Source organism: Lipophrys pholis (genome assembly GCF_963383615.2).
Source record: "Lipophrys pholis genome assembly, chromosome: 20".
Classification (NCBI taxonomy): Eukaryota; Metazoa; Chordata; class Actinopteri; order Blenniiformes; family Blenniidae; genus Lipophrys; species Lipophrys pholis.
Window position 1 is genome coordinate 682,325 of NC_137648.1, and position 25,510 is coordinate 707,834.

Consider the following 25,510-nt stretch of genomic DNA (forward strand, 5'->3'; position numbering starts at 1 on the left):
ACCTTCAGTATTCTAAGTTTCTAGCTCCTCCTTGATTTTCCTCATTTGAATATTGGATCATAGGAGCTACATTCAGAATCTGCTGTGTCTGTGTGAGCTGGACTGGCTCCACCCACACATGCCCATCTTGGGAAGAGGAGGAAGTACTTCCTCTCGTGGTGCCATGTGCCAGAGCAGAGCTGCCTAATTGTGGGAGGAGTCAAAGGGAGGGCCTACCTTGATTGGGATTGGCTAAACCCCCGATGACACTATATAGGGTTTGATCTCTGATTGGCTGCTTGGAGCAACACACTTTTTAAAACCTGAAACAAGCCAGGGACAGAGAGGACAGACTGTCTTCACTTCTGGGGCGTCAGTCCAGGTATGGGGACGAGTAGTACTGCTGGAGAACCTCTAGAAAGTGGGTTCTGTATACTGCGAGCCTTTAACAATCAGCTGCTGTCACATAGTTCTTATTTGTTTTGCACAATTTGGTAACTTTGAAGTATTTTTTCTTTGTTTTTTTTTTTTGTTTTTTTGTTTTTTAGAGGTTTCACATATTTTGTTATTTTGTTTGCACATTTTTGTGATATTTATTTAGCATGTTTCTGTTTTGTTTTTTTTTCTTCACATTTTTGAGTTTTTTTTCACACTTTTGAAGGATTTACAATTTTTTGGGCCAATTTAGTTCTAATATTTTTGCTGTTGATTCTTTTTGTTTTGCGGCAATTGTGCATATTTCTTTGGCAGATTTCCAGCTTTTTGTGGTTGTTTTGCACATTGTGCAGCTACAAAGTTCTCATCATGGATCCTCAATAACCAGATTTCCATCACCTGGTTGAAGCCAGTGTCGGCTGCAGCTCGGCTGCAGCTCGGCTCTGGACAGAAGTTGTGTGGTTCAGCTGCGGCTGTTCTTCCACGTTGAAACGTCTCTGCACACTGACGCTCCCTCCAGGATCGTTTCTGTCAGCAGCAGCTGAGTTTAATAAAGAAACTGCTCCATTCAGAGATTATTACAAGCAGCTTCAAATGTGAACAACGTGTTCTCGTGGTTTGGCTCGTGTTGCCGAGGCCCCGGGGGGCGTTGTGTTGTGTCGGGGGGGGGGGGGGGGCACCCTCTTCCTTGAAGACCAAAGCCTCACGCTCACGGTTAAAGTTTGAGTTTCAGGTTTTTTCCGTCTCAATTCATCTGGAAATCGAAAACTTCTGAACGTGAACTGGTCAACTGAAAACCAGATAAAGAATGAAACTTTCCCATATAAATGCAAAAGCCACAACACCCGTGGAAAAGCTACAGCACAACTTCAGCAATGCAACATGAAGGTTCAAGCTGCAATCAAACAGCAGAAGTCCCAACGTGGCTACAAAAGTCCCAACGTGGCTACAAAAGTTTCCTCTCAATTCCAAAAAGTGCAAACCGACTGTACAAGTCTTAGCAACAATCCCACAGCTGTAACACGACTGCAAAAATCACACAATGATGCAAAATATTGCAAAAGTCACATAATTATGCAAAATTGCAATATGATGCAAAATTATACAAAAGTCCCAACATGATGCAAACATATGAAGATGATGTTGAATTATGCAAAAGTCACAAAATGATGCAGAAATGGCAGCATGATGCACAAATCAGCTTCATTAAAATTACACAAACTAATGCAAAAGTTGCATTTCAACTCCAATAAGTGCAAACCAACTGTACAAGTCTGAGCAACAATGCCCCAGCTGTAACATGATGCAAAAGTCACATCTTAATTTAAAATTATGCAAAATTCACAAAATGATGCAAACGTCGGAACGTGATGCAACAATTTTAAAATGACTGCAAAAGTTGAAAGATGACTGTTAAATTATACAAAAGTCAGAAAATTATGCAAAAATCGCAGAATAATACAAAAGTTACATGACTGCAAAATAACTAAATGACTGTCAAATGATGCAAAAGTCACAACATGATGCAAAAGTTTCAAACCAACTGAGAAAGCTGTGAGACGTCTGGAAAAGTTGTAACTGGAAAGCAAAAGTGACGCACACGGCTGCAAGAGTTTTTAAAACAACTGTAAAAGATTTGATTACTGAGCTTCAATGCAAAAGCTGTAAAAACTCCACCTTTCAGGTTCTATTATAACTGTATGCTATGTTCTAGTGTGTGTGTGTGTGTGTGTGTGTGTGTGTGTGTGTGTGTGTGTGTGTGTGTGTGTGTGTGTGTGTTGATGGACTCAACAGCAGTAGGAGGGGAGGTGCTGAAAGTTAAAGGAGACTGAAATGATCATCCCTCCTCACAGTTCCTGCTCTCAGTCAGTGCAGTGTGTGTGTGTGTGTGTGTGTGTGTGTGTGTGTGTGTGTGTGTGTGGGTTGGCAGCAGGTCAGAAGACGGCTGCATTGGCACACGGCATCCTGCAGGGGGCGTTTACACCTCCAACGCTCAGCGTGCAGAACAATCGACTGATTTCTTGCAGACGAGGTGTGAGATGAATGGACCATATTCATCAACGTATGTGTGAGGCACGTGTGTGTGTATGAGATACACACACACACACACACACACACACATTCACACATGCACGCCTCCACCCACACACATGCATATTTGCAGACACGTACAGAAGCTCAGAAACATACAAACACACTCATCCACCAACACACATGGGGAAACAAGAATTTACACATCTGGGTAACTGCACCACACACACACACACACACACACACACACACACACACACACACACACACACACACACACACACACACACACACACACACACACACACAGAGCGTGGGAGGACAGTGAACCTCGGGGTCAGTTCATTGGAAGTGTAGGCTGGTCTCACAGCTGCAGGCTACAACACACCACTGTTAGGCTGCTAATGAACACACACACACACACACACACACACACACACACACACACACACACACACACACACACACACACACACACACACAGAGTGTTTGTGGTGGTTCGCCTCAGTTAGTGAGCAGGTGACTTCTGTTCACGGGTGTCGAATTAATGAAGCTTTAAACACTGCAGCTGGTAAACAGCACACACACACACACACACACACACACACACACACACACACACACACACACACACACACACACACACACACACACACACACACACACACACACTCACACACAGCTCTGGATCAGTGTGTGGGGACTCTCAGTGTTTGAGTAAAAGTTTGTCTGAGAATCTGCTCCAAAACATCCTGAACATTAAACTCCTTGTTTTTGTTTGTTTTGTACATTCTTATGGTTGTTTGGCACAAAATGTGTTTGCTTTACTTTTTATTTTTTTCAGTTTTATAAGTTTTGCAGTTGTTTTTGTGATTGTTTTGGACATGTTGTCAGTTGTTTAGATGTTTTGCGGCGCTCCTGTGATTCCATCACACATTCTGGGGTCGTTTAACTCTTTGTTTTCATTCGTACTGCGACCTTTTGGTGGCTGTTTTGCATTTCTTTCCTGTTGCTTCACAACGTTTTATGCTTGTTTTGCAGACTTTTCCAGTTGTTTTGGGAAATTCGTGGTCGTGTTGCACATTCTTCCAGTTGGTTAATGAACATTTAGCAGATTTTGAGCTTCGTCTTCATGTTTTCTTCCTCCTCGGCCGTGTTGTTTCTCCACGTGTTCGTCTTACTGAGTTTTCAGTGAAGTTGAATGTTTTAGTTTGCAGACCCTCGGCTCTTCACTCCTGCCGCCTCCTGCTCGCTCTGATTAGTCCTCCACGCTGAGGCATGACGACCAGCTCTCACACAGTCATGCTGAAGAACAAACGCCTTCGCCGCTGCCTGCGGTCAGCCGGCGTGTCGGAACCTGCCTGGCAGTGTCTGGACTCTCGCCGTGAAGCTGAAGGTAGAAAGCACACGGCTGCATTCACCAATCACACGGTGGAACCACGGTGAACCGTCCACAGACACAAACCCAGCTGTAGAAAACTACATGGTGAAGCTACCAAAAGGATGCGTTATGAGCTCCGTACTGAGAAGGACCGTCTGACACGGAGCTGCTGCACCGTCAGGACAGAACAGGACAGAACAGGACAGAACAGAACAGGACAGGACAGAACAGGACAGAACAGGACAGAACAGGACAGGACAGGACAGGACAGGACAGAACAGGACAGATCTGTTCCAGTGAGTTCCAATCAACAATCTGCTCCAGATCATATCGATCCAGTTCCAGTCTGAAACATGTTAAGCTTGATTGTATAATTAGTCCAGAACCAATCAGTACCGGTATCCAAAGTATCCTCCAAAATCTCCCCAGTTCTACTCTAAAATTAAGTCTGTAACCAGTCCAGGTCTAGAACGTCCAGTCCTACATCAATCTTAGTCTGAGGTTAGTTCAGAACCAGTCCCATTGGAGTCTGAATGGAACAGTTTCTCTCACAAGTTGGTCCAAGACCAAAATCCAGTCAAAACCAGAGCAATTATCCAGAAAAATGATTCCAACTCTGGTCCATCACCAGGCTGGTTCCTGTCAGTTAGTCTAGTCCAAATCATACGGGTCCAGTTCTAGTTTAAACTTAGTCTGGAACATGTTAGTCTTATCTGTGATTCAGTCCAAAACCAATCTCTTGTATTCCAAAGTATCTTCTCAAAAACAATTCTACTCCAAAATCAAGTCTACAACCAGTCCACATCTAGAACGTCCAGTTAGATCAGCACCAGTCCCACTAATCCCGCCGGTCCAGATTCTGTCAAAAGATCAAAACGCAAATCAAGTCCAAACCAGGAAAATTCTAGACTAAAGTTGGACCAGAAAAAGTCCAATCTAAGGCGTGTTCACATTCCCGGGTTCGTTTACCAACGATGTTTCTCACAGGCGGGTGAGAGGACCTGACGTGGTGCGCAATGCATTCTGGGTAGTAAAGAGGAGGAAGTAGAGAGGAGGAAGTAGAGAGGAGGAAATAGAGAGGAGGAAGTAGAGAGGAGGAAGTAGAGAGGAGGAAATAGAGAGGAGGAAGTAGAGAGGAGGAAATAGAGAGGAGGAAGTAGAGAGGAGGAAATAGAGAGGAGGAAGTAGTGAGGAGGAAGTAGTGAGGAGGAAATAGAGAGGAGGAAGTAGAGAGGAGGAAGTAGTGAGGAGGAAGTAGTGAGGAGGAAGTAGTGAGGAGGAAATATAGAGGAGGAAGTAGTGAGGAGGAAGTAGAGAGGAGGAGGTAAAGAGGAAGAAGTAGAGAGGAGGAGGCAAAGAGGAGGAAGTAGAGAGGAGGAGGCAAAGAGGAGGAAGTACAGAGGAGGAAGTAGAGAGGAGGAAGTAGTGAGGAGGAAGTAGAGAGGAGGAAGTAGTGAGGAGGAAGCTGTGGGGAGGAAGTAGAGAGGAGGAAGTAGTGAGGAGGAAGCTGTGGGGAGGAAGTAGAGAGGAGGAAGTAGAGAGGAGGAGGTAGAGAGGAGGAAGTAGAGATGAAGAAGTGGAGAGGAAGACTCATTGATATCTGGTCTGAAGACTTTATATCGCCGTTGTTTGTGGCTTCCCGTTAGCCAGGAGCTAACTAGCCTAGCCACCACAGACAAAAGTGGCGGGACCAGTTTCGGTCTGGACCAATCAGTGAGCCGTGTTTCTTCTTCACTTCTTCACGTTGTGAACGCCACCCGAACCACATGAAGGGGTGAAAATTCTCGGCTCCGCCCCCTCCCAAGTGCTCTTAATGTGAAAGGCCTGAAATATGAAACCTGCTGGGTCTGAAGCTGCTTCATGAACTCTGTCACATTGAACTAACGGTTACCCAGATCTTCTCCGTTTGGCTCGTCAGCCTCAATTAAAACTCCATCGGACCTGCACAGACTTGATGTTTCCTTCACTTCTCTGGCGAGTCGCTGCAGGAGACAGAAACTCTTTATAGATTCTATAAATCATAAATCTGACATCAGCCTGTTCACAAGAAAAACATTCATTCAGATTTCCAGGAAATTAAATGTTTGTTTGGTCACAGATGTTGAGAAACGACCGCTAACATCTGGCTTTTCTGGAAAAATCCTATTTTAAAAGTCAAAGAAAAATACATGAAAGTCCTTTACCAAGAAATCCCCTGAGATTAGATTTATTCATTGAGGAAGATCTGGGATTAAATGACAGTATTCATTTTAAATTAGCAAGAAAAAAAGTGCGTTCTCATAAATATTAAAAAGATTTAAAATTCATGTTTTGCTGTAGAATAAAGCTATTTTAAAAAATGTTATTTAAATTTTTTTTAATTGCAGTGAAATTTGATTAAACTTAATTTAACAAATATAGTAGCAAGTAGCAAGTAAGTAGTAAATGTACAAAAAATATCTCACTTAGCTGAGAAAACTGGAGCATAAATTTCACAGAAAATCTTTATAATTTCATTAATATATGTTATTATATCTATAAGAACTGTTTTTACAGTGCAGCGGTGGATGTTAGCGTTAGCCTCTTAGCGCCGTCGCGTGCGCTGCTGCAGCTTGTTGGAGGTGTGACGAGCCGTGTCACGTTTGACGGGCTGATACGATCGGAGCGTGGCGGCGGCGTGGCGGCAGCGTTGGCGGCGGCGGCGGCTGTGTGATGTTTGGCAGCGAGCGGATTCCCTTTACTCAGACTCACTCAGCTGCAACAGGAACCAGCGCTTCTCCCATTGCGCTCAAATACACGTTAGCACGCAGCGTTACCGCGCTATAATCCCGTTTGATCCCATGTTTTCATAGTTGGACCAAACATTTGACCTTCTGCAAAGTTTCTCATTTAACCAGAACCGATTGGAGAGATTCTGTGAGGAGAAGCAGCTGCTTTACTCGCTGGTTCAGGCTCAGTTTCCACGGCAACGACTTCACGTGAAAACACAAAAACTTTGGTAACGTTTATGGAGTTCGTTTACACGACAATGAAACCTTCTGAAAACGGCTGTAAAAGTGGAGCTGTTCAAACTCTATCCAAGTCCGTCTCCATGGAAACGGGGGAAAGACACAACTTTTTGAAAACAATCCAACCCTGTTGAAATGGTTAAAAATACACCTTCACTAGAACAGTCCAACTCTGTCTCCATAGAAACCAAGGAAAACACAACTTTTCTGAAACGCTGCTCCTGCGCATGTCCACCACAGCATGTCCACCACAGCATGTCCACCACAGCATGACCACCACAGCATGTCCACCACAGCATGTCCACCACAGCATGTCCACCACAGCATGACCACCACAGCATGTCCACCACAGCATGTCCACCACAGCATGTCCACCACAGCATGTCCACCACAGCATGTCCACCACAGCATGTCCACCACAGCATGACCACCACAGCATGACCACCACAGCATGTCCACCACAGCATGTCCACCACAGCATGACCACCACAGCATGACCACCACAGCATGTCCACCACAGCATGTCCACCACAGCATGTCCACCACAGCATGTCCACCACAGCATGACCACCACAGCATGTCCACCAGTTTGTTCGAGGTCTGAGGAGCAGAAATAAATAACTTGTTAAAAGAGGATAAGAAAGTTAGAAGGATCCAAAGTCATACTGAGGTGATTTTATTTGTACTTTACAAACTGGAATGAGGTGGAGAACCAGAAGCTGCTCCTGGAACTCTGTTTGTTCTTTGTTCTTATTTAGTTTGAAGGATAGAAAAAGTGAATGTGTCATATTTTACAGTGTTTGTTCACATTAGAGCTCCAGGATCAGGAACCAGAGAAACGTCTGAATCGCAGCAGCTTTTTTCTCCGTTTTGGTCTCTGGAGGACGCTAGCTAGCGGCGGGCTGGTTTGGGGGGGGGGGCGACCCCGCCTGCCCCCTGGTTGGTATGCAGCTCTGCTCTGTGTTATCTGCCCCCCTGCCTGACATTCTCTTCCTAAGCGGCTGAATACAGACGGAGATGTCTCCTGATAACCGCGATCGTAAGTCGCCGTTACGCGGCGTGTCCCATCCATACGTACAAAGTATAAACAATCTGAGTGCAGGATAAAACTACAATATTTATGATTTTTTTAAGTGGGATTTGTCATAAATATTACCAAAGTTTAATTAAATCAAAAGATAAGCGAACAGTTACAATGTTTTATTTTTATCATGACTCAGCAGATATTACAAACTAAAATTGGCTTATTCTGTAACAGTTAGCTTTAGCATTAGCATTATATAACGCTTTTGTCTGCGGTGATAAACTTCTGTTACCATTTCATTAAACTTTTCAATAATCCTGAACTGACTGAATATTAGCATTAGGCAGGACAAACAGGGACAGCCGGGACAACCCTTTACAAAACATTCATCTTCTAATGAACTGGGAATGTTACTAACAGCAAAGTGGGATCAAATCTTCATATTTCCACTAACTCCATTTATGTTCTGTGTCTGAACGCGTCTTAATTTACAGTCCGACCTGACAATACCGCCGCTCTTCTCATGAGGACGATGTGTTTAAACAACATCGCAGCTTCCTGCTAACCGTCCCCGCTGCGTTTCGTACTTTGACTCTGAGCCGTTGCTTCCCTCGTCTGACGCTCCATCTGCCGTCTCGGCTGCATGTTGACGTGCCAGAACGCGCTGGCGTGTCCGATGTTGTCAGTTTGGTTTCACAGGTACTCACAGGATGTGTACACAAATCCACATGACGGATCGTGAAGGCATCGAGTGCAGAGTTCACTTTCTTGTGTCTTTTTTGACACCGTTATAAAGCAATACATTACGGAGCATTAATAACTGATTACTTTCACGTGATTACTGAAGTTTCAGTGGTTTTGTTGTCAGTGGTGTACCTCAGGATTCAATATGAGGTCCTCTGATGTTTTTCGTACTCGTGATCAATTAAAATCAATGGTAAGTTCCAGGTATTGGCATGATGATACATTATTCTTTTAAATCCTGCTGTTGATTTAGCAACTATCACAGAAAAAATGACCTGAAATCGTACCCAGAGTTTTGTTTTTATTTTTCTGAAGGTTCCACTGTTGGTGAGCGTGGGCCTGTTCACTCTTTTGTATTTTTTTAGGGCTTCCAGAGAAAAAAGGAAAGGTGATCATTTTGCTCTGGCGGTGTACCTCAGGGTTCAGTTTTAGGGCCTCTGATGTTTTACTTATCTTAATATTACTGTTCCTGTTCTTATGCACGTGACACTTTATTCTTTATTTTAACCCCACAAACATTTTTCTACTCAAACACTAGAGGATGAACTCACATCGAGCATGGGAAAACTGACCTTGGATTAGTACAGTAACTCCTGCTTTTACTTTGAAGGTTTGTGATTTTGTATGTTAGTTAGAGTGGGTGTGTATTATACAGATGAGAGACACAGTCCACAACATTTATTAAAGGTAATCTGAGCAGCTTCAAAGATATAAAAATGTTGGGAAATATTGATTTAGAACCTTGAGGTGTCCCTCAGGGTTCAATCCTCGGCCCTCTGATGTTTTTGCAATAAGTAAATATCATCAAATAGATTTGTTCAGTTGTGCTTTTGCACAAACACTTTTCTTTTGTTGAACCCCACAAGGAGTTCAGGCAATCTCATAAAACCTTTGCTGCGTTTATTGTCCTTAATGAAGTTCACACACTGGGATTTTGAGAGATCTGGCAGCAGCAGACCCAAGCTGGCGGTGTTATGGAGTCCCTCAGGGTAAGAAGTGTCAGACCATAAAACAGAACGTGTCTCCAGTTCGTCTCTCGGCGCCTCGTTCATGTCAAACTGCCCCTCATCAGTGCTTTTTTTATTTTTTTTTCAGTGAGCCTGCAGAAGATACTCTGTGAATGACAATCGCTTTCAGATTTATAGGGGGGGACGTGGGGGGGGGGGGGGGTCTGTCAGCGAAAAGTCCCTTCAGGCGGCGTTCAGGGACTCTGGTTTGATTCCATAAACAGCTCATCAGTCTGTGATGGATTTGTTGTCCTGGGCTGTGGTTTGACTTCGTCTCCAGCTTGTAGGAACACGTAGAAAACCTTCAGACTTTCAACCTTTTTAATCACAGAGAGTTTAAAGTCCCACTGACTTCTTATTGCCTCCAAATGATCGCTTACATCATTAAAAAACAACAAAACTCAGACTTATTGGGGGTAAAATGCTTCGTTCATCTGTACACTAAAATACACAACTATGAAAGAAGGAAATGATGTTTTCAATCCGTATGTTTCATGTGTTTTAAATCTAACGCTCCTGCTAACCAACTCAAAGTCCCTTCAATGCTAATGCTACTTGTTTTACCTTCTCCTTTACAAGAGGAGAACATATCAAGCTGATTTTAGCGGTAATTTACAGTACGAGGGAAACAGATTTGGAGATTTAGGTGCTGGAGCTTCAGACTCGTTCATCTCAGGTGTAACAATCAAAGTGACAGCAGTCGGAGCCGCGGCCGTAAAGCACCTGGCTAACGCTCTGTTAGTTCTACCTGAGCTAACGGCAGAGCATCGACCGACACGCCTGGAGTCAGGGAGTCTGAGGAACGTCCACACCACACAAAACAACCTTTTTTCTCCCCGTTGCTCTTAAAAGAAATTTCATCCACACGTCACTATGAATACAGCTGAAAACAAGAGAGTACATGCCAGACCTTTAGGTGGCGCTGTAGCTCTGCCACAGACATATTCCAAAACCTAGAAGAAGACAGAGTATCAGTACCTCCACCTGGAGCATGTAGTCCGTCACTGTTGTTGTTAAGTGACGTCGCGGGGTTGTCGAGTCGAGAGGCGCGGCAGTGACGTCAGCGTTTTTAGCTAAAATGCATCTTGTCCATCCACACGCCAAAACCGGGGCTTCGTTTTAAAATTTCTCAAAATTTTTCTAAAACACGTTTAGAAAGAAAAAAAAAGATAACATTGCTAAAACGCTGTGCTATGTGGATGATTGGCCAATCACGATGCAGTCACATGAAGCGGCGTTGTCGTGTGGACAGGGTCTCAACCAGGCGAGCCCCAAATGTCCCATACCCCAAAACCAGCATCACAATAATCAAAACCGCTCGAGAATCAAGCTAATAGGAAGGTAGCCTGAAATAAAGTTTCCACAAGGTGTTCCAAAGCTCACCTGAAACTGGTCTGAACCTGATCCAAAGCTTTTCTTAAAGCTGGTCTAAAGCCCAGACTAGCCTGAAGCCAGAATAAAGCTGAACTAATCTAACAATGAAGCCGAGCCTGTTCAAAAAGCCGCCAGCAGCTAGCTTCAAACCAGACTTAAGCTATATCTTAAGATCAGTGAAGATATTATAAAACGGATATAAAATCAAATTTCAAACCAAAATCAGTCTAATCAGACAAACGTGTCACTCGTAAGGTTAGCTAGCCTAAAATAACGTCAGAAACCAGTTTGAAGAAAGTCCAAAGCTAACGTGAGATTAGCCTTTACGTCAGAAACGGGCTAGAGAAAGCTTAAACGCACACTATCTTTAAAAACATGTGAAACTAAAACCTAAATGTGTCTCGAACGAGCGGAAAGCTGATCTGAAAAGCTCTTCAACATCCAGCCGCCGGGCCGCCAGCGCTCACAGGCCGCCAGCGCTCACAGGCCGCCAGCGCTCACAGGCCGCCAGCGCTCACAGGCCGCCAGCGCTCACAGGCCGCCAGCGCTCACAGGCCGCCAGCCGCCAGCGCTCACGAAGCTCAGGTGTCAGTGTGTTAGCGTTTCTCCTCCAGCTGCTACTTGTTTATCCGACCATCTGTGGCGAGACGCCGGCGAGCGCCGCGCTCATCCTGTCTTCAGAGCTCGTTTAGCAGCAGCTGCAGGGACCCGAGGACTTCCTGAAGACTCGCTGAGGCTTTTCTGCAGCTCTGGGCTTCGTCACTCACAACACATCACACGTCTAACATCTGAGTTTAACAGGGAAAACAGGACCGCAAACGCAACTCCAGTACGAAGCCAACCTCGTGTGAGATTTATGGGAAAAGCATAACCAGCATCAAAACAATAAAAACAGTGAAACGAGGGCAAAACTTCCAAAACAGTTCTGGAAGTTCAAACTACTGAAACCAGTCGAGAAGGAAGCTTACAAATGGACCAACGCTAGTTTACAAAAACTACCAGCTTAAAAGTAGTAAGCGTCTTCTTGTGAATATAATTGTCACACGAGCTTAAATTTTAAACTTATGGAAGAATTCCCGCAGGAAAGATGTTTGCTAGCTATCAGCAGGTTGTTTTGTTTTACTTGGTTATGTTAATTGTCAGCAATCCGAGCTGCGTCCGGCCGGGAAAACGCCGGCGGCGCCGTAGATAGTTTGAGGAATGCAGCAGATCTGCAGAGACAGGCAACATGTCGGCTCCCAGACTATAAATACACGTACAGATTCTCCTCCGACGCAAAGTGTGTGTAAAGAAACAAACCTGCAACTGGAAGATTTAGTTCTGACTGAGTGAGAGAAGGACGGAGACACTGTGAGACGAGGACACAGCTGGTAGAAGAAACACAGCTAAAGCTAAAGGGTTAGCCTTGTTTGCTTCCTCCAGGTTTATTTGAAGCTTTTTCTCGTCATTTTGGGCTAAAAGGTCAAAAATCTTTGAAAAAGCTCCTTATTGTTGATGTTAAGAAACATTAATGTAGTTTAAAAAATGGACATGAGCCGAGTAATCACTTTAAAATGACCGAAAATAAACTATAAAAACAAGGCTAGCTATTAGCCTTTTGCTACATGCTCATGCTAAGCGCTAACTAAGCTCTTAATAAAAACTCTGAATCCATAATTATTCTTCATCTCCTCACACGTGTTCAGAAAAAGTGTTTATTATGAGCGTGCGGCTCCTGTGACGGACTCAGAGTTTTTTCCATGTTTACACGGAGACGGACAAATTAGCATTTGGACATAGTTCTTTTCCAGAAGCGGTTCTCCAGAACTTCAGTTTCCAGTGGTTCGGAGTGAAAGTCGAGGTGTAACTGAGAAGCCAAAACACAGCGAAAGTTGATGGTTTTCACTTGTAAACATGGTCGAGAAGGGGAAGCTGTGTCAGCAAGTAAACAAGCTTCTGAAAGCCCAAACCCAGAGTGGTTCTCCGCAGACCCTCCAAACAGTCCTGATGGATGACGGAGGCAGCGCTCTGTTGACTTTGGATCCGGGGGTTTATTTAGGATTTCATCAGTTTCCACTTGGGATCAGAGAGAGATTTCACATGGAGGAGGGAGGCTTTGGACATCAGAGCTCCGGGGACGGAAGACGGGATCAAATCAGAACTTTGGATCCGTTGAATCCAGGATTCTGCAGCTTTCATGACCAAAAGAGACATTTTTTGTGATTTTTCCACCAAATCAAGTTTATCTGGAGCCGCAAAACACGTTTCATATATACTGTAGTTTTGAAGCACGTACTAAAACTGTATCTTAGGTTGTATTTATTAAGTTTGAATTAGGACAGTGAACATTCCATTATATTGCTTTTGTACATGTTTTTAGCTGTTTCATTTTTCAGGCAATTATAGAATAGAATAGAATAGAACTACATTATTATTCCCAGAGATAGATTCTTTTAAACGTTGCTTCACACAGAATAAATAGAAAGCTATTGAATATCAAATAGAACAGGACAGAAATTAAATGAGTAATTTTAAATATGAAAGCACAGAAAGAATGAAATTAACTAAAACACAACAAACACTAGTTACAGGGAGTTCTAGAGTCGTACAGCCACAGGAAGTCAGGACTTTTTATTTTAAACCATCTTATCTCTTTTCTTAGCTCTTTTACTTTTTTTCTTAAATTTTCATCCTTTTTTTCTTCCCTTTTGAATGCAGTGAGTGGGTGGTGGTGGTCAGAGGGTGGATGTAGTGAGAGAGTGAGTGGGTGGTGGTGGTGAGAGGGTGGATGTAGTGAGAGAGTGAGTGGGTGGTGGTGGTCAGAGGGTGGATGTAGTGAGAGAGTGAGTGGGTGGTGGTGGTGAGAGGGTGGATGTAGTGAGAGAGTGAGTGGGTGGTGGTGGTGGTGAGAGGGTGGATGTAGTGAGAGAGTGAGTGGGTGGTGGTGGTCAGAGGGTGGATGTAGTGAGAGAGTGAGTGGGTGGTGGTGGTCAGAGGGTGGATGTAGTGAGAGAGTGAGTGGGTGGTGGTGGTGGTCAGAGGGTGGATGTAGTGAGAGAGTGAGTGGGTGGTGGTGGTGGTGAGAGGGTGGATGTAGTGAGAGAGTGAGTGGGTGGTGGTGGTGGTGAGAGGGTGGATGTAGTGAGAGAGTGAGTGGGTGGTGGTGGTCAGAGGGTGGATGTAGTGAGAGAGTGAGTGGGTGGTGGTGGTCAGAGGGTGGATGTAGTGAGAGAGTGAGTGGGTGGTGGTGGTGAGAGGGTGGATGTAGTGAGAGAGTGAGTGGGTGGTGGTGGTCAGAGGGTGGATGTAGTGAGAGAGTGAGTGGGTGGTGGTGGTGAGAGGGTGGATGTAGTGAGAGAGTGAGTGGGTGGTGGTGGTCAGAGGGTGGATGTAGTGAGAGAGTGAGTGGGTGGTGGTGGTCAGAGGGTGGATGTAGTGAGAGAGTGAGTGGGTGGTGGTGGTGAGAGGGTGGATGTAGTGAGAGAGTGAGTGGGTGGTGGTGGTGAGAGGGTGGATGTAGTGAGAGAGTGAGTGGGTGGTGGTGGTGAGAGGGTGGATGTGGTGAGAGAGTGAGTGGGTGGTGGTGGTCAGAGGGTGGATGTAGTGAGAGAGTGAGTGGGTGGTGGTGGTGGTGAGAGGGTGGATGTAGTGAGAGAGTGAGTGGGTGGTGGTGGTGGTGAGAGGGTGGATGTAGTGAGAGAGTGAGTGGGTGGTGGTGGTGGTGAGAGGGTGGATGTAGTGAGAGAGTGAGTGGGTGGTGGTGGTGGTGAGAGGGTGGATGTGGTGAGAGAGTGAGTGGGTGGTGGTGGTCAGAGGGTGGATGTAGTGAGAGAGTGAGTGGGTGGTGGTGGTGAGAGGGTGGATGTGGTGAGTGGGTGGTGGTGGTGAGAGGGTGGATGTGGTGAGAGAGTGAGTGGGTGGTGGTGGTGAGAGGGTGGATGTAGTGAGAGAGTGAGTGGGTGGTGGTGGTGAGAGGGTGGATGTAGTGAGAGAGTGAGTGGGTGGTGGTGGTGAGAGGGTGGATGTAGTGAGAGAGTGAGTGGGTGGTGGTGGTGAGAGGGTGGATGTAGTGAGAGAGTGAGTGGGTGGTGGTGAGAGGGTGGATGTAGTGAGAGAGTGAGTGGGTGGTGGTGGTGAGAGGGTGGATGTAGTGAGAGAGTGAGTGGGTGGTGGTGAGAGGGTGGATGTAGTGAGAGAGTGAGTGGGTGGTGGTGGTCAGCGTGCTGATGGTGCAGATTAGCAGCCTCTCCTCCGTCAGTCTGCTCCAGAGCAGCTGTCGCTACAGACGTAGTTTACCACCACCCAGGATGGAGGAATGATGATGTAATGTAAAGTGTTTTGGGTGTCCAGAAAAACGCTGTATAAAACCTATTATTATTATTATTATTATTATTATTATTATTATTATTATTATACAATTTCTGATGAATGGAGCATGAAGTCCAATAATTAATACCAAAAATAGCTGATCATCTCATTTACAATGGATGTGTGTGGCGTACGATCATCAATACCAGACATGGTTGTTTAGAGGATTTACCATGTCGGATACACGACATACGAACATCAACACTAAGAAAGCTCGCTCATACAGTGTTTGACGTACTATCATGAAACTATTGACGATCGTACGTCACACAAAGAGACAAATCAGCGTATGAATAAGACATTTATCGTGAAGCAACACTGGCCCATGTGCAGATCCAGAGCCGTATGGATTGAATGTATAACACCAGAGAATCTGTCCACCAACGTCCTGCGGTCACCAGACGACGGTCTGCTGGTCAGTGTGATTCCAGGCCTGATGGAGGTGGAGATGAACTCCAAATCAAATAGAAAAGTCAAGGAGAACTAAAGGGGAAAGAGTCCGATCGTATCGTTCTGCTTTTCCAGCAGCAGATCTGCAGTGATAAGACAGGAGCTCATTAAAGCCATCGACCCCCCCGGCTGTTTATCTCCACCCGCCCGCTTGTGACTGATGAGCCACACAAGCGCTCCTCCAGAACGTAGATAATGAGACGGAGGTCTCACAAAGAAACAGTATTGCTAGAACACAACTGGAGTAATCTCACCTTCATGCTCACAATTCACCAACTTTCTCCCTTAATAGTCGTTTATCACCAAGAACAACCTGGAACAGGAAGTTCAGATCTTCCATGCTTTAACATGAATACACCAAACTGTCTTACTACGCCTGCTAAAGGAGTCCTACATTGCAAAGTGGAATAAATTAATGATATTCTTTCAGATATGATATCTGCCCCCCCCCCCAGCCCATCCTACACGTACACAACCTGTGTACAATAATACAATTCTAAATGCTGTACAAAAAAACAACCTTTTACCAAATTCCATAACGATGTTCATTACCTGGACATATAGTGGAAAACAGTGATGTACTGTGACACTGTTCTTGTTTCTGAATGTTCTGAGTTTGGTTGTGTTTATGTAAAAAACAACTAAAAGGTTTAATATGAAAGAATTGTTCTCACACATTCAGGTAAATTGTTATAAACTCATACGGTCATTTTCTCTTACATCGTAGTGACCAGTATGAGGACACAAGGTTTGATTTCTTTCCTCACTTGTCATTTGTCACATTACTACAACTCATAACTCATTTAATATAATAACAATATGAAGACATTTAAGGACGTCTGACCATTCTGTGTCCAATGTGTGGACTATAAGTTGCATATTTTTTAGTTGGTTTGCTGAGAAGCGACTCGTTTATCACAATCCAGCGGTACATCCCATATCGGACCACGAGATGTCTCTTCATGACACCATGCTGCTACAGTACCACAGAAAAAACTCACTTTCTCTTGTATTTGACTGACAGAACAAGAAAAATATCTCTGAGAAGAAAAATGTCTGCAGTAGAATTTAAAGTAAAAATAGGAAGCAGAAAGAGTGAGAAACGTGTGTGATGAAGAAAACCAGAAAAGGCTAATCGCTAAGCTAAATGCTCAGGAAGAAACTGACAGAATGTTCTAGAATAAAATATCTGAATTAGGGGTGCAGCGATCCGATATCTGGATCGAATATCAGGCTGATATCATCATAATAGATGGAACGGGAATTGGAAATTGCCACCAATACCTGAGGCGACCCTCTGCCCTTCAATCTGTGAAGCTGCAGGAGCTCAACAACGAATACGATGATGTCATACGAAGGACAGAATCTTCTGTGTGAACGTTTTCCACACTGAACGCTCCAACTAGACCATCGGCAGTTTGTAATGTCTGCAAAGTACACGCTGCGAGGAGTGGTGGTAGTACTACTAATATATTCTACATGTAAAGGTATTTAGTTTTCAGGCCAAACATCAGGTCGGTATCGGCTGATACTCGAAGCCACAGTATCGGGATCGGTATCAAAACTGAAAAGTCTGCATTGGTTCATCTCTAATCTAAATTTGTTCCGATATTTATTTTTGTTTTTTACTCTTCATTACACTTTTTTTAATCAGATGGGACACATAGTCTGGAAAATACGGTAATTCAAGGTTACAAGTACAAAACAGTTATTCGGCTACCGAATTTTTCAGGCTTTAAGTTGCTTCTTTTATTTCTCTGTTTTGTTTGGCTGCTTGTGGAATTTATTTAAAGACATTAATTATCTGTAAAAATATTCAGGTATAAACCATCTGGACCCACTAGTTAACACCGATATGTCAATAGAGTTAAGTTCTTGTGACCTAGATAGTGCTTTCCCGACTCACCAGTCTCTGCAGGATGCTCTTGCTCTTGTCGTCGGTGCAGTAGTCGGACAGAATGCTCCTGTGCACCAGAACGAGTCCGTTCAGGAACAACCAGGACCCGAACCAGAACAGGGCGAAGACCAGAGTCCCCCGTCTGGACCACAGCCTGAGACCCAGCCAGCGGAGCAGGCACAGCCGGCCGCCCCGGGCTCCACCGCCCCCCACCGGGCCTCCGGGCAGCATGACGGGGGGTCGGCTGGGTCCTCCAAGTATTCAGGTGAGAGGTTCTGAGTGTAAATCCAGATTCTGGTTCATTGGAGACCCAGGAGACGTTGGTTTTATTGATTCAATGGTAAATATTCCTTCAGTTCTCTTCTAAAGAAATGTACAGGAGTAAATCAAGTCATCGGCGTATCGCTGTAACTTCCCATGATGCCCTGCAGTTATTTAGAATCCAAAAATAGTAAGTGACTCTTCCCTTCAAAGGTTTTTCCTCGGTGTCATTCAAAGAATGCTGATGTTGAAAACATTCAGAAATTTTGTTTTCATAATAAAAGTCTGCTGTCGAGCAAAAACACATGAAGAGGACGAGGCACGCAGCCTGTAATCATCCAATCAGAGCGACAGGATCCAGACCCGGGGACTGCAGCGCTGCGAGCGCCGACTCGGCTCCTCGCCGTTTCCTCATGGGCGGTTTGTTCATTCATGCCGAGAGCGTCTCAGCGGTGGCGTTGTTTTCCACAGCCAGGAATCACGTGGCCGTCCAGCTTCCTCTCAGGAGGACGTCCTCCGATCGGCTCAAACCCAACGTCTCGCTAAAACAACCTCCAAACATCCGCCAGAGAAACGTCTTCACGGTGGAAAACAGGAAAAAGAAGCTTCAGAAAGCTGAAACATGAGGACAGAAGACTTTTCTTTTGGGATTTAGAAATAATCTTGTGCGAGAAATCGACGTCCTGAACATCGGGATGATCTGTGAACGGAGAAAAGGAGAGTCAGAGTGGAAATGAAGCTGCTAATCACTGATCAGAGGAACGTTTAGGAACGTTTTTAACCCTTTGGCTGAAATACTTTGTAAACATATGTGTAGTAGTTTTTACATTAACACACTAAATCTAAAATGTTTTCAGGATATGAAAACTGTAGAACAAACCCATCCCTAATCGAACGTATGGAAGTGCTTAAAAAAAACAACCTAAACATAATTAAAATATAAAATATATCATCACACAATAACTTGCAAATGAATCGTGCCAAAGTAGAGAAGCTGCAGTATAAACCAAGTGTCTGCAGGCTTCACTTCCCTTACAGTCTTCACAATGAAATACACAATATAAAAAAGATGAACCAATAAAATGAAGCGTAATTAAAGAGGCATGCAGCCTCGGCCGGGACCTTTCTTCTCGTTTACGTGATGTTTGTTTCAGAAAAGTTTCCCGTTTACAAGGCAACGTTCTGAAAATCATCTTGGTTTGCAGGGAAACGGCAGAGACAGTGAAAACGGTGTAGTGAGCACGCCGTGCCATGAGGTGGCGCTGTTGCTTGATTTTTAAATGAAAGAACAAGGCGCTATAAACAACCCAGTGGCGAGAACCGACATTTGAATGGACACATGAAGAATTTGATGCTATTAGAGGTGAAGCTCAACTATAGAACCAGAATACGGACGGGGAGTCCCGCCCCTCTGGAGGCGGCCATGTTGGTTCCTCGCTCATGAGCAGAACTCTCATGTACTTTTCAATGAAAGAAGACAGACAAGAGGCTTTAGGACTCCAACTTTGATGGCTGATGAAATCTAAACCGATGACGAGATTATTACAACGTTGTACAGAACTTTTCATCAGCAGGGTCTCGCCTGTCATTGGATAGCGTGTTGCTATGATACCATGATCGCCCCGGAGGAGAAGGTCCAGAAGGAGGCCTTGCCTTTCGGGCTCGGCCCCTAAATATATAGACAACTTTATTTATGTTAGCATCCTTTTTTAGCCACACGCTTCCAACGTCCTCAATATCCCAGAATACCCCCGAATATGAGCAAACGCTGCAGATTCTCATTTTAAAGGAAAAATTCCAGATTAAAATTGTAAATGTGAAGTTTTGATCTTATTTAATCTGTTTTTGGTGGGAAACTCATTCGGGGCAGAATTAACCCTGAAATGTAAATAATCCCAGATCCTGCAGAGGTGAGGGGTTCAAACCGGGACTCCCAGCCGCTCTCGGCTCCTCCCCACTTCACAAAGTAGTTTAGAAGGAAAACAAACTCATAAAATCTTCTTTCCTCGTAACTTGACGAAAGGTTCAGAAGAGGAGAAACGTCTGCTTCTTCTTTTCCTTCACACTCTTTTTAAAACGGCCTCTTTTCCTCCAGTCTGCACGTTTTAATCTTTAATTCTGACCTGCTCACTTTTCAAACAGCATAACGGAGTGAAGAGGATTGGATTTAACTAGAACTGAGACGTTTCTCATCGTTTCTGACATTTTAAACACCAAACAGGCAGGAAATAATACACACGGTTTGAATCACATTAGAAATCCTGTTTTCTACTGTTTAGATCGACTGTCCAAGAAAAACCTACAAAAAGCTTTTTTTTCCTTTAAGCTTCACAGAGTTCAGAAGATCAGACTCGTCTTTCTCTGAAAAATCAGATTAAACCACATTTTTCTTTTCAGTTTGAACGTGAACATTTAAAAAAAACAACTTTCAAACCAACAATCAATCTATTTATTTATTTCCAACCAAAAAAATGAAAACAATACATCTGAAGAAAGACCTGGAGCTTCCTGTTAATTTAACTATTTCTTTCAGGCTTCTCTGATTTCAGCTTCTAATCGAATCGTTTCAGACTTTAGGCCTCTGTGAGAATACAGGGAAGATTATTTGTTATACATTTCTCCTCATTTTCAGACAGGGCAGAGTTACGTGATGCACCTGAACGCATCGCTGAGGTCCTGCAGCTCAACATGGCGGCTCGGACACAAACTTTCTCCTTTATTACTGAAACAGTTCAGAGAAATGTGTTTCTGAAAACTTGGAGAAGCGAGAGAAATAAGCTGCAGTTGAAAAATTAAAACACCGCTTCACAGGCCTGCTGAGGGGGGCGTGGCCTGCTGAGGGGGGCGTGGCCTGCTGTGAGGGGGCGTGGCCTGCGAGTTCGACAGCGTCTCCCTGGAGGATGAACTCTCCTGAAGAAAAGCATTTTAATCGGCAGCTGGCTGACGTCAGCCAAACGTCTTGTTCTTATAGGAGCTGCAGGAGCCTTTAGAATCCTTTTGTCTCTGTGGATCAGAACTGATTTATTTCAACTCATTTCCACATTAAAATTGAATTAAAAGAAAGCAAACACATCAAATCTTTGACTTCACGGCGGCTCCAGAAGATTATTAATTAATCCCCATCGAGTCTGACTGTAGTTTGATCTGATCCTGAAACCTGAATTAAAATAAGAACCAGACCAGCAGATTTCTCTTTTTGTTTGGTTTTAAACTTTTCCTCCAACATGACAGGCGGCTGTTTCTCATGGAAGAGGTTTGGGCCACAAGTTGACATCTTGGCACCAGTTTCTGAGGTTTTTACGACGAACCCGGCTGAAATCAGCAGGTCCGGGTGAGTTCAGTGTTTCTGGAGAAGCGAAGCTGCTTTCAGCTCGTCTCCGGTTTAACTGGAGTTCAAAAGGCGAACAGACTCATAAAATCTTCTCTTTCAGCCTCTGCTTCCCTCCTCATCTTCTGCTTGAAGAGATAATTACCTCGTCTCCCGTCAGAGTTCAGCTTCTAACGTTGGAGGAGAAAAGTTCTTTAAATACGAAATGAAATAAATGAAACTTCTCATTTCAAACTGGAAGAAGATCCACATGAGAGAAACTAACTGAGAACTTTTAGAAACCAGGGATAACGCAACTTTTTCAAATATATAATTTTGCATAAATATAAAACTTTTTTTTAATTTTTTTTTAAATGTCTTGAAGATGGACTACTTCAATAAAATAATTTAATCAAAATAAATTCTATTTTTTTTTCATCACACTTTTATAGCTTTCAGAAAATAGAAATGATTAAAAGTCTTGAAGAAAACTGTTTCTTTAATGTTTTTAATGCTGATGTGATTTGTTCCAGTGTAGAGAACCGGTGCAGCTCCTCCTAAAGTCCTCCAGGGTTTAAAAACTGACGTGGTCTGAAAGTGTCGAGGCAGAAAGCTGGAGAAGCTTCCTGAAATACCCGAGTCTGTCGCTGGACGACGGGAATGTGGACAGCAGCTGCTGCAGCTGTTTCACTAACTGCTGTTTCACTAACTGTTGTTTCACTAACTGCTGTTTCACTAACTGTTGTTTCACTAACTGTTGTTTCACTAACTGTTGTTTCACTAACTGTTGTTTCACTAACTGTTGTTTCACTAACTGCTGTTTCACTAACTGCTGTTTCACTAACTGCTGTTTCACTAACTGCTGTTTCACTAACTGCTGTTTCACTAACTGTTGTTTCACTAACTGCTGTTTCACTAACTGCTGTTTCACTAACTGCTGTTTCACTAACTGCTGTTTCACTAACTGCTGTTTCACTAACTGTTGTTTCACTAACTGTTGTTTCACTAACTGCTGTTTCACTAACTTGTTTCACTAACTGTTGTTTCACTAACTGCTGTTTCACTAACTGCTGTTTCACTAACTGCTGTTTCACTAACTGTTGTTTCACTAACTGCTGTTTCACTAACTTGTTTCACTAACTGTTGTTTCACTAACTGCTGTTTCACTAACTGCTGTTTCACTAACTGTTGTTTCACTAACTACTGTTTCACTAACTGCTGTTTCACTAACTGCTGTTTCACTAACTGTTGTTTCACTAACTGTTGTTTCACTAACTGCTGTTTCACTAACTGCTGTTTCACTAACTGTTGTTTCACTAACTGCTGTTTCACTAACTGCTGTTTCACTAACTGCTGTTTCACTAACTGCTCCCCTCAGCGGCGATCGCTCCCACGTGTTCCGCGTGTCGTGGTGACGTTCCGCCGCGACACAAAGTCACTGGAACCGTTTGTTTGCATGATTACCATCGACTTGTAAACAGATTTCAAAAGTTTTCGCTCCGTCTCCGTGGAAACGGGAAACCGCAACTATTTGATGACAATCCAACTTCGTCTCCATGGGGGGGAGCATGTTTTTAAAACACTCCGTCTCTGTGAAAAAGGAATAAGGTAACTTTTTATAAACAATCTGTCTCTGTGGAGAGGGTAAAACTTAACTTCTCACAAATACTTTGACTGATCATCATGGAACTGTGGGAAAATGCTACTTTAAAAACAAACAAACACTTAATCTGTGTAGAAACAGGGACAAATGCAACTTTATAAAAATAGTCCAACTCCATCGTCATGGAAACAAGGAAAACCGCACATTTTTGAAAACACTCCGATTCCGTCTCCGTGAAAATGTGGGCGGGGGGGGGGGGGGGGGACGCAACTTTTCAAAACACTCAGTCTCTGTGCAAAAGGAATAAGGTCACTTTCTGAAAACCGTTTCCCTCCATCTCCGCGAAAATGAGAAAAATGCAACTTGTGTGTGGTTTCTTTACAAAAACAGCGCCAACTTGTGGCCTGGTGTGCTTTTTCTGTAAATGGACAGTTTTCTAAACATTGTTGTGTAAATGTCAAAAACGTTTTCACTTGAGACGTTTAACGGTCGAGGAACCTGAAGAACCCAGAAAGAACCAGCTGACAGGTCTGCAGGTTTATTGTCATTAGAGAAACGCAGCACCGAGTCTGTCCTTTACTAAAGCAGCTCCAGAGCGACGTCCTCCACAGAGGACGGCGGGGAAGTGGCAGGAGTGGGACGGACACGACGCCGCCTTTGTGTCTTTCTGCTGCTTCAGGACTTTCCTCACACAATGACACTCTGCTCGTCTCAGCCGGGACGTCTTCATCGGTTGTCTGTCACTGTCCATCTTTATTGTCCTTTTATACCCGTGGTCTCAGACTTATTGATTTGGGTTTTTAACGGCTTTCAGCTGGTTTTACTTTGTTTTTAACTGGTTTTACTTTAGTTTTTAACTGGTTTTACTTTAGTGTTTAACTGGTTTCGGCTGGTTTTAACTGATTTTGGACCGGTGTTACGTTGTTGTTTTTTTTTTAACTGGTTTCGGATTGTTTTTAATGGGTTCCAAACTAAACTGGTTTCTAAATGGTTTGGACTGGCTTGACTTTGGTTTTTAACTGTTTTACATTGTTTTTAACTGCTTTCAGACTGGTTTTAAATTGTTGTTTTTTTAAACTGGTTTTAAATTGTTGTTTTTTTAAACTGGTTTTAAATTGTTGTTTTTTTAAACTGGTTTTATATTGTTGTTTTTTTAAACTGGTTTTAAATTGTTGTTTTTTTAAACTGGTTTTATATTGTAGCAGATTGGAACAGTCTTAGGAACCAGCAGCTGTTGTCATTGCGTGACGTCGTCCAGGCGGATTGTCTGCTCTCTAACATCCAATGTGTAGGAAAAACAAACCAAATGAAAGCGTGACATTTTTCGGATCCTGGGTTTAGGTGAGACGCCATTTTATAAGTTTGGTATTTGATTTGAATGTGTTTTATGATTTTGCTCATGAAGGAAACTCTTGAAGATAAGATGAGGAGGTGCTGCCCTCACACTGAGACTCTCACCTCGGAATCCTGGAGCTCAACAGGTGGAGGATCCGGCAGAGCTGCTGGAGATGAGGAACCTGACGGAGGTTTGTGTGAAGGTGCTGCAGTCACATCTGGTCACAGGATCTCTGAACCGAGCAGACGGCGTTTTGAAGAAGAGAGCGACTGAAGGGTTAGAAACGTCTCTCTCCTCACGGGTTTGTGAGTTTAGCTGCTCAGCAGATGAAGGCAATTCCTGATTCCTGAATAGAAGTCAGGATAAGGTTTGTAATCCGGTTCTAGTCGGACCCTCGGAGGCTCTGATGAACGCTGTAAAATCCTTTAACAGAACCCAAAGTACCAGAACTTCCTGCTCCGAGTGCCTCTGAAGAGTCAGTGATGGATGACTTCAATCCACAGGTCAAACTTCTCCATGGGAAGTTCTTGTACGTCCAAAACCAAGTTGACGTGCTGTGAGATCAGGGTTGAGTTGGGAAAACTGACAAAGGAACCACATGAGTTTTGTCTTCTAGTTGATGGATCCAAAGATCCTTCAGGCTGTTTGGATTCCGTTTGTCTGGTCGCTGGAGGAGCTGATTCCTCCGCAGGTTCTCTCACTTCTCACGTCTCCTCTGAAAAAGCTGCTGCTTGAAGCGAGACCAAACTGTGGCTGCGATCCTTCCCTCTGGACAGACTCCAGATTTTAACTCCTCGAGCTCTGAGACAGAGCTTTTCTGCAGGACGTCTTCAGGCTCGGAACTTTGCTTTTCCTTCAACCTGGTAGCCTGAAGGCAGCAAGCGGAGGACCGACTTTCCACCTCCAGGCTCAGCTGCTGAGAGCGCAAAGTTTCTGGTCTGAATCACCCTCCTGCGGTGGCCGAGCGTCGGCTGGAGGAGCAGGTCTGGGTCCGGTGATGCTCCTGAAGGGGGGCAGACCGTGAGCAGATGATCCAGCTGTGAGATCGCAAAGTGAATCCTGAATCCGGACTGTCAGGAGGCTCCTGCAGCCGCCTGCTGCCTCGCTCAGCTCTGAGCTCACAATGCTGCTGCTGCCTCCTCGCTCTCTCCTCCCGGTGTGTGTGTGTGTGTGTGTGTGTGTGTGTGTGTGTGTGTGTGTGTGTGTGTGTGTGTGTGTGTGTGTGTGTGTGTGTGTGTGTGTGTGTGTCGCGCTCAGGCTTGTTCGCTCAGCCCCATTCCTTTTCCTTCCTCCTTCATTCTGCTTCCTTTTTGTTTCTCTTCCAGCCCACTGTGTGTGTGTGTGTGT

The 25,510-nt window shown here is 44.1% G+C and overlaps 1 protein-coding gene across 1 annotated transcript in view; it reads right to left on the minus strand.

Moving 5' to 3' along the window:
- Positions 1 to 25,325, minus strand: part of dipk1c (divergent protein kinase domain 1C) — a 40,613-nt gene extending 15,288 nt beyond the window's left edge. Inside the window, exons 1-2 of the mRNA XM_080489483.1 lie at positions 24,286 to 25,325; positions 17,666 to 18,617 (exon numbers count right to left, since the gene is read on the minus strand). Coding sequence (XP_080345609.1) covers positions 17,666 to 17,887 — 222 coding nt within the window. The 5' untranslated portion in view covers positions 17,888 to 18,617; positions 24,286 to 25,325. The remainder of the gene's footprint in view (positions 1 to 17,665; positions 18,618 to 24,285) is intronic.
- Positions 25,326 to 25,510: the final 185 nt, after the last annotated feature.